The sequence below is a fragment of the Lottia gigantea genome (assembly GCF_000327385.1).
Source record: "Lottia gigantea unplaced genomic scaffold LOTGIsca_94, whole genome shotgun sequence".
Classification (NCBI taxonomy): domain Eukaryota; kingdom Metazoa; phylum Mollusca; class Gastropoda; family Lottiidae; genus Lottia; species Lottia gigantea.
Window position 1 is genome coordinate 265,731 of NW_008711065.1, and position 9,471 is coordinate 275,201.

Here is a 9,471-nt window from a genome sequence, read left to right on the forward strand (position 1 = left end):
GAAAAATATGGCCCTTAACATATCTTAAAGTCTAAACTTTAACGATCATTTTAGAACTCCAAAACTAGTTATGATGTTTACATAAATTTACATCACTATGTTTTTATATTGGTGTTATAATATTACGGTACATAAAAATAAAACGACGAGTCGAATTATGATAAAGGAAAAAAGTCGATACAATAAGTGTAAATGTGGCTACGTTTCGGGACTAATCCCTTTATCAAGTCTATTCTATTACTGTCTATTCTATGACTGTCTATTCTATTACTGTCTATTCTATGACAGTCTACTCTATGACAGTCTATTCTATGACAGTCTATTCTATGACAGTCTATTCTATGACAGTCTACTCTATGACAGTCTATTCTATAACAGTCTATAACAGTATATTCCCTGACAGTCTATTCTATGGCAGTCTATTCTATGACAGTCTATTCTATGGCAGTCTATTCTATGACAGTCTATTCTATGATGGTCTATTCTATGACAGTCTATTCCCTGACAGTCTTTTCCCTGACAGTATATTATATGACTGTCTATTCTATGACAGTCTACTCTATGACAGTCTACTCTATGGCAGTCTATTCTATGACAGTCTATTCTATGACAGTCTATTCTATGACAGTCTATTCTATGACAGTCTATTCCCTGACAGTATATTATATGACTGTCTATTCTATGACAGTCTATTCTATGACAGTCTATTCTATGACAGTCTATTCCCTGACAGTATATTCTATGGCAGTCTATTCTATGACAGTTTATTCTATGACAGTCTATTCCATGACAGTCTATTCTATGACAGATTATTCTATGACAGACTATTCTATGACAGTCTATTCCCTGACAGTATATTCTATGGCAGTCTATTCCCTGACAGTATATTCTATGGCAGTCTATTCTATGACAGTCTATTCCCTGACAGTATATTCTATGGCAGTCTATTCCCTGACAGTATATTCTATGGCAGTCTATTCTATGACTGTCTATTCTATGACAGTCTACTCTATGACAGTCTACTCTATGACAGTCTACTCTATGACAGTCTAATCTATAACAGTCTATTCCCTGACAGTATATTATATGACTGTCTATTCTATGACAGTCTATTCTATGACAGTCTATTCCCTGACAGTATATTCTATGGCAGTCTATTCTATGACAGTCTATTCTATGACAGTCTATTCTATGACAGTCTATTCTATGACAGATTATTCTATGACAGACTATTCTATGACAGTCTATTCCCTGACAGTCTATTCTATGGCAGTCTATTCTATGACTGTCTATTCTATGACAGTCTACTCTATGACAGTCTACTCTATGACAGTCTATTCTATGACAGTCTATTCCCTGACAGTATATTATATGACTGTCTATTCTATGGCAGTCTATTCTATGACAGTCTATTCTATGACAGTCTATTCTATGACAGTCTATTCTATGACAGATTATTCTATGACAGACTATTCTATGACAGTCTATTCCCTGACAGTATATTCTATGGCAGTCTATTCTATGACTGTCTATTCTATGACTGTCTATTCTATGACAGTCTATTCTATGACAGTCTATTCTATGACTGTCTATTCTTTGACAGACTATTCTATGACAGTCTATTCTATGACTGTCTATTCTATGACAGTCTATTCTATGACTTCTATGACAGTCTATTCTATGACAGTAGTATGTGTGTTTTTCTCTACATGTTATTATTGACATAAAAAACACAGATGTCCATAAACTCAGTTCTCGGCATATTCATGTTGCTAAATTCAATCTTACATGTTTAACTTTATTTTATTATTGATATTCGTTACAAATACCTTTACTATTGGTATATTATGGCTTCCGAGCGTTGCATTAAAATTACACTCCACTTGTTTATATTCAGGACTTGTAGCATTTAATTGAACTTTGTTCAAATTAGTATAATTGGTTATTGTCCAAGATGTAGGTAATCCTGTTGCTGCTGTAGCTTCTGGAACAAATGATCAAAACGATAAAGAAATAGATGAAATATTTCCTATAAATGTTTCTCCTAAATCTTACAACTGTACAAGCGAGTCAGGTACACAAGATTGATAGCAATATTAGACATTTCCATTCATATGAGAAAACATCAATCTGACTGTTTATACAGATGGTCAACAATGGTTTCGTCTATGATTGCAAGTTTGCAAAATTGTCTTATTAAAAAACGATTAAATCATTTACCTTTTATCTTATCTTGACGTAACAAAGGGTTTGTATTACCACGTTCGTCAGAAAGATTATTAGTTGAATTACAAGAATCTGGTTCAGGCTATGTTATTATGGGGGATTTCAACCAAAATATCTTGGAGGGTCATTTGTCTATACTAAATTGTTTTCAAAAATTTGGTTTTCAACAACTTGTTCAGCATTACACTACTGAAGGTGGGACACTTATAGATCATGTTTATATCAGTAAAGAAATTCCGTCACATAATGTTCACATTTCACACATACCTGTATGTTATAGCTACCATGAAGCTATTAAAATAACCATACGATAAGTTATATTGATACAAGATTTAATTTACCCTTTCACAAAACATTTCATTTAGCTTGGCTCTTTACTAAAAGTGGTCGAGTCAACACCGGGCTTGAAGTTCAAAAAAGTCTTACAGCTATCAGGCAAAGTATCACGGGCCACGCTCAGTGCTGTTCACAGCTCTAGTTTTATCTTGTTTTTTTTTAACATCAGTAATATCCTGGTACTGATACTCAAACTGAATCTTTCGCTGAATTATTGTTTTATCTTGTAAATCTCTTTAGAAATAATACTTCCATGAACACTTTCCAGTGAAAAGTATTCTTTTAAAACCATTTTTCCGGCGCAAATTTACCCTTCACATTTCATGTTGATCCAATTGTGCATTAAACACACGCCCCTTTTGGGATTTGAGAAGGCACTTCTTGGGGTGGGGGAAGGGGTTAACCAAACCCACTGATCATAAAAAGTAAATTTCCAAGTTATTTCAATATCATAGTACAATATGTCGACAAATTCTGACCAAGTTGAAAACAATAACACATCAACCGTTTAACAAAATTCATGTTAATCTAAGAGAGCAATTGAGTGTATAAAAATTACCTCGGCATCAGTTAGTGTAACATCATCAATAGGAATTTTCAACTTCTGAACTTCAAGTTTGATTGATTTGTTAAGTTTGTTCATAGCTTTTGTAATTTCATCAGAGTCATCAGAATAAAAAGTGACAGCATACACAGGTACTTGTACATTACTGTACCCTGTGAAATAAAAGTGGAAGCTATGAAAAATTGGCATTGCTACAATAAAAACAAAGATACCTGATGGTATTTCTCTATGGAGGAGTCCACTACTATAACTCTCGATTTTACAATTCTTTGGACGAGATCTTGATTAACGGGTTTTTATTACATATATCAACTGGGAGTTCTTTCTTTTAGTGATAATTAATAATTAAATGGAATTATAGAATAAGTTCAATGAGGCCTTAAGGCTTAATCCTGTACAGGGGTAATTTTTTTTTTAAGTTTGTGTTCTACAGAAAATTCTTGTAACTGTAGAAACAAACAAATTAATAATACCTACCTTTCATCGGCAGTCTAGGTCGGGGTGTCCTATTAACTTCGGAAGGCTGAAAGGTAATTATGTTGATTGAATTTCTGAAACAATCTACGCTGAGATATTAAAGATGGGTTCCCTTATTTTCATATATGAAAATGAAAATTCTAATACTTACACGAATAGAAAGTAGAGTTGTTCTAATTACTTGGAAACATATCAGTTTAGTCTCGCATGTCCATATTTAATTCATAATTAGCTCAATTAGAAGGAAATTACGAGCAGAATTCCAATGAGTGACCAATCAAGAAAGGTCAAAAAGTCTTTTTTGTCTATCCAGAATGTACATACATGTACATTTATGATTGGTTAAAACTCTTGATTATATGCAAAAAGAACATAATGGTATGAATGCATGATAATTCATTAGAAACACCAATTAATCAAATAGTTAGCTAAAAAAAATAAGGAAACCCACCTTTTAAAGAGATTTTAGCCAATATTTTTATTTGCTTAAGAAATGCTAAATGAAACATGTATTAAAAGTAGCTTTTATACTTTTAAAAGTGAAAATGATTCTTAAAAAATATAACGTAACAAATTCTTGATTAAGAGAATGAATTTTGATTTTGATGAACAAATTGAGCATTCAACTGTATGGTTTTCCATATTTACAAGGGTTGGAAGGCTCTGCTTGAGTCTTGGCAAGTAGTTTAAGTGAAATATGGCTATCTTTGATTTTTCTAAATATATACAATATATACAACTAATTTTGGATTAGTTGTTGGCAATTGTACATGCTATAATATTCCTTTTGCCATAACACAAATATAGTTTCAAAGATTCATATTTATTGGTATTAGTTGGTTTCTATATTCCTCACCTTATTTTGTGCCATTGAAATATATCTTGGATGATCCAAATTAACTTGTTTGAAATCACTAGACGATTGAAGACTGTGTATAAAACTATGGAGAGGTAAGATGTCTATCAAATAAATAGTTGTAATGGATGATCTTTTAACTCTTTTAAAATAGCTTGCAATAGACTGCACAATGATATCTGTTGCTGCTTGGAGTGGATAGCCAAATACTCCAGTAGTATTAGCAGGTATAGCAACTGATATTAAACCATGTGTTTCCACCATATCTAATACTCTGTTAATAACTTCTGTTAGTTTTTCAAGTGATTTTCCACCACGCAATCGTGGGCCACCATTTGCATGGATTATTCTTCTACATGGAAGATTGCCTGCTTCAGTCATCATACAATCCCCTTCACGAACAGGCCCGATTAGAGAAACATAATCATCACATTCCTGCTGGATAGAAGACCCACCTACAAGAGAATGCCAGATAAATATAGCTTGATTTAGAGTAATCGTAAAAGTAACATCATGTAAGAAAAAAAGCATGTCTGAAGATGTGGGGAATGCCCATAAAACAGAAACTTGGATGTTTCTGGCTCTACTCTAGCCGATAACTGTCCAAATATTATTGTCAGAGGCAACTTTTCTGACTACTGAAACCTAATCATCTTTTTATTTCACGTTTTTTGTAGATAAAACAATATTAGACCTATTGGGGTAATCTATTATTACGTATGATGAAAACAAACTACCTTCTACCACTTACTTACATTTATTAATATCTACACTTACCTTTGTCTCTGATAGCACCAGCAACTCCTCCAATAAGCAGTAGGTTTTCATTAGCAGCATTAACAATTACATCCACCGATAGAGTCGTAATATCAACTTGTATTACGTTAATAGTTGCACTATTTATTTCGAATTTGCCTAGTAATGCCTTTTCATCATTCATTGAATCTTTAAAGATAACACATCTCGCTTGTCCCTCAATAGTTTTTAATATTTCTGAACCCCTCTCTGACTCTAAGACCTTTTTATGAATTGTGTTTCCAATTTTTATCTCTTGACAGTCAATACCGTTACTAAACTTTTCTAATGTCTCCAAAATTTCTTGTATTCTTCCTTCTGTTCCCTCAACTCTTATTCCAACTGTCTCATCATCCATGGTTAACTTAACTTTTAATTTCATAGCCAATTCTGGTAAATCTCGCGCCAAATATTTCTTTATGAATAGTTCATGACTTCGGGGTAATTTACAATATTTTGTATGAATTTTGTTTTCTTCAAAAAAATGTTTTTATATCTTGCATGAAATATTTAAATATGTCAGATATACATGTAATTGATATTGTTGTTTATTCACGGGCATAATCTTGATGAAGGCTATATACCTCTTAACCATACCTTCTTTAAATATCGACCATTTTTATCAGTAAAAAGAGACGATGATTCTGGATCTAATTTAAATATCTAATTATAGATCTAATAGAATATCCTTTTCTTTTACTGTATAATATATATGACAAAGTATCTTAAAATGACGAGTAACTTTCAAACGTGGTTAATTCTGGGTATACATAACGAGTCGTCATTTTAACTTTCAAACGTGGTTAATTCTAGGTACACATGGATTTGACGGCTACAATTTCAATTGTAAGCTGCTAACATTATTTCTGATTCGCTTAGCTAATAGATTTCCGTTTCTGAGACTAGGGTATGATTGGTATAACGAATGGCGAATCTGTCCCTTTAAGTCACTGTGCATTAAGTAGCTACAGAATGCAATAAAAGGACAGATAGGCCATTCTTTTTGACAAATCATATTTTAGTCTCAGAATCGGGTAAGTTTTAGCTAAGACAATCAGTAATAGTCTTCATAGCTCACCGTCGAAATTTGAGCCTTCAAACCCATGTGTACCTAGAATTATCCGCGTTATCTGTTACCAATATATAATTAGAATCCTACCGTACTGATCAGATGAACAATAAACTATAGCTTTATCTCCTACTTCGTTAAATAATATTTTGTTTCACATCCTAACTTTCCTTCTAAAAAATTTTTCAGTTTTATCAAAGATGTATCTTCAGAAATATTACTTATCAAAAACCGATGATTCCATTTAGGTGGTGGTACATATTTTGAAGCATACACTGTATCATTTCCGATTGTATGTTGTTTTCTACAAACTATTTCAGCATCTAAACATAACAAGTTTTATTTCAAATGAAATGAATTGGATGGAGTTTTGAAAATTTCAAATATCAAACTCATCAGAAATTTCACTTTAATACCAATTGAGGACAAACAGGCTATTTTTAATAAAAAGTCGAAAGTCAAGTCACTTTGTAGACTGATAAAAAAATTAAAAGTGAAACTGTCTATGATTATTACATATCAGTTTCACTTTCTATTCCCAATGTACCTAAACTTACCTTCATCACAACTATAAGTAATATATAAACAATTTCCATCTGAAATCTGTTGGATTCTAGACGTCTCTGGTCTGAAGGGGATCCGGCCTCGCATTCGAGAGATAATTTGTGCCCCTCCCCTCAGGTATTTTCTAGATTCACCCCAGCTCTTATCTTACCTTCAATTGTCTCATAAGATACAAAATTAACACTTTCAGCTTCACCGCCACTTTTCTTTTTACTTTCAAAGTACATTTCTTTCATTTCTGTAGAAGTTCTAGAATTAAATCCTGTCACTTTCAGGTGTTTTCTTGGGTTATTACAGTCAGCTACAGTCAGTTTATGTGGTAAAATTGTGATTGTTTGACCATGGAATTCTATCTCTTTCTTTCTCAATAGTCTGAATACAACTTTATAAAAATATAACATGTAGTGAACACTGTATCAAATGGGAATAATTCAAGATGGTACACATCATGCCAGTAGTTTCAGAAACAGGAGGAATGATCAATCAATCTAATCCTACCAATATTCATTAAAATCAGTTGTTAATACCTGTGGTAATCTCAGGACTCAGCAATGAGTTTCTTAAATTTAAACCATGGGAGTCATTGGACACAAAATCTCGACAACAACAAGTATCACTATATAAGATAACCTAAATCACCAGGTAAGGTAATATACGCCCATTAGAAGCTATCAGAAAGAATTTGTAGGCCAAAAATTAGAATCGATTTATTAATATCTGAATATACTGAATTTTATGAGTCTTTATACTAATCAATAGATATAATTAATCCTCACATTTAATATTATCTAAAATTACCTTCTCTCTCCTCAAATTCAATCAACGCTACTCTTCTTTGTTCATCATAAGATAATATTTTAAATTTAGCACCCTCCATTCCTGTGATTTTTTTCTTTCGGAAAAACATTGAAATTATATCTTCTGTTTCATTAGCAGGAAAATTGGATACTTGTATGATATTGGATACTAAAAGATAAAAACAGAAAAAGTAACTTTTGTGAAGACAAAGCTGTCCTAAGAGAGAACTAGGAATAAATTAAGAGTGAACTATGAATGAATTGGGAATGAACTTAGAGTGAACTAAGAATAAATTAGGAGTGAACTATAAATAAAATGGGAATGAACTAAGAATAAACTAAGAGTGAACTAAGAGTGAACTAAGAATACATTAAGAGTGAACTAAGAATGAACTAAGAGTGAACTAAGAATAAATTAAGAGTGAACTATAATTGAATTGGGAATGAACTAAGAATGAACTAGGAGTGAACTAAAAATACATTAAGAGTGAACTATGAATGAACTAAGAATGAACTAAGAGTGAACTAAGAATAAATTAAGAGTGAACTATAAATGAATTGGAAATGAATTGGGAATGAACTAAGAGTGAACTAAGAATACATTAAGAGTGAACTATGAATGAATTGGGAATGAACTAATTGTGGACCAAGAGTGAACTAAGAGTGAACTAAGTGTGAACTAAGAGTGAACTAAGAGTGGACTAAGCGTGAACTAAGAGTGAACTAAGAGTGAACTAAGAGTGGACTAAGAGTGAACTAAGAGTGAACTAAGTGTGAACTAAGAGTGATCTAAGTGTGAACTAAGAGTGATCTAAGTGTGAACTAAGAGTGGACCAAGAGTGAACTAAGTGTGAACTAAGAGTGAACTAAGAGTGAACTAAGAGTGAACTAAGAGTGGACCAAGAGTGAACTAAGAGTGAACTAAGTGTGAACTAAGAGTGAACTAAGAGTGGACTAAGCGTGAACTAAGTGGGAACTAAGAATGAACTAAGGCTGAACTGAGAGTTAAATAAGACTGAATTAAGAATGAACTAAGCGTGAACTAGGAATAGAGTTCAACATTCTGGTAACGTGGCGTACTATTTTATCTTAATCTAATATGACACAGCTTAAAACACAAAACTCTGTCAATAATCCGTCTAATAAAAACCACAAGCGAATGATATATTATTAACACAATTCTTTAACAATAGTACATAACGTTTCAACACAATTTACACGTCATTATATCATATCGACCGTTACTCAACTCAGGTCAATATCTAGGACTGTTAACCCACGGTTGGAATTTTTATATACTTTGAAAGGTGTGAGGCGTGATTTCTCAAGTTGGTTTATTTGTCTAATAGTTAGAATCTTCAGATCATTAGACAAAAAAGGTTTTCCATGAAAGGCCTGGCATAACGGAAACTGTCGAAACAATTTTGCTTTTAAAAAGTACACAATTCACCCTATTATCTGGGCAACGTCGTTGGATTTGAATAAATTCTTCACAACGGTACCGATTATCTTAGAATGACCGTGTGATAATAAAATGAAGACGTCCATGTAGTCAATGGAATGTAAACAACAATGGCATTAATTGTAGTCTTATTTAATTGTGAAATATTGTTTATCTCCCTTATACCTACTTCATCGAAGTCATCAGCTCGACATCTTCATCAGCTCGACATCAGCTCGACATCTTCATCAGCTCGACATCTTCATCAGCTACAGGGAGCCCCCTGCAATAATGGGGATAAAAAGAATTTTACAGTTTATTCAAATAAATGCAAGTTTGATATCT

At 32.7% G+C, this 9,471-nt stretch overlaps 2 protein-coding genes across 2 annotated transcripts in view; both read right to left on the reverse strand.

Moving 5' to 3' along the window:
* Positions 1-4,553: 4,553 nt before the first annotated feature.
* On the reverse strand, positions 4,554-5,349 carry LOTGIDRAFT_101422 (hypothetical protein; the record flags this gene model as incomplete). The annotated part of the gene is made up of 2 exons (XM_009068796.1): positions 4,554-4,915; positions 5,238-5,349. Coding segments are annotated over 2 exons (474 nt in total), but the record flags the coding sequence as incomplete, so codon positions are not given.
* Positions 5,350-6,453: 1,104 nt separating this feature from the next.
* LOTGIDRAFT_170158 (hypothetical protein) overlaps positions 6,454-9,471 on the reverse strand; it is a gene marked incomplete at both ends in the record, with an annotated part of 6,271 nt that continues 3,253 nt past the window's right edge. Inside the window, 3 exons of the mRNA XM_009068797.1 lie at positions 6,454-6,647; positions 7,040-7,270; positions 7,687-7,854. Of these exons, the coding sequence (XP_009067045.1) occupies positions 6,454-6,647; positions 7,040-7,270; positions 7,687-7,854 (593 nt within the window). The remainder of the gene's footprint in view (positions 6,648-7,039; positions 7,271-7,686; positions 7,855-9,471) is intronic.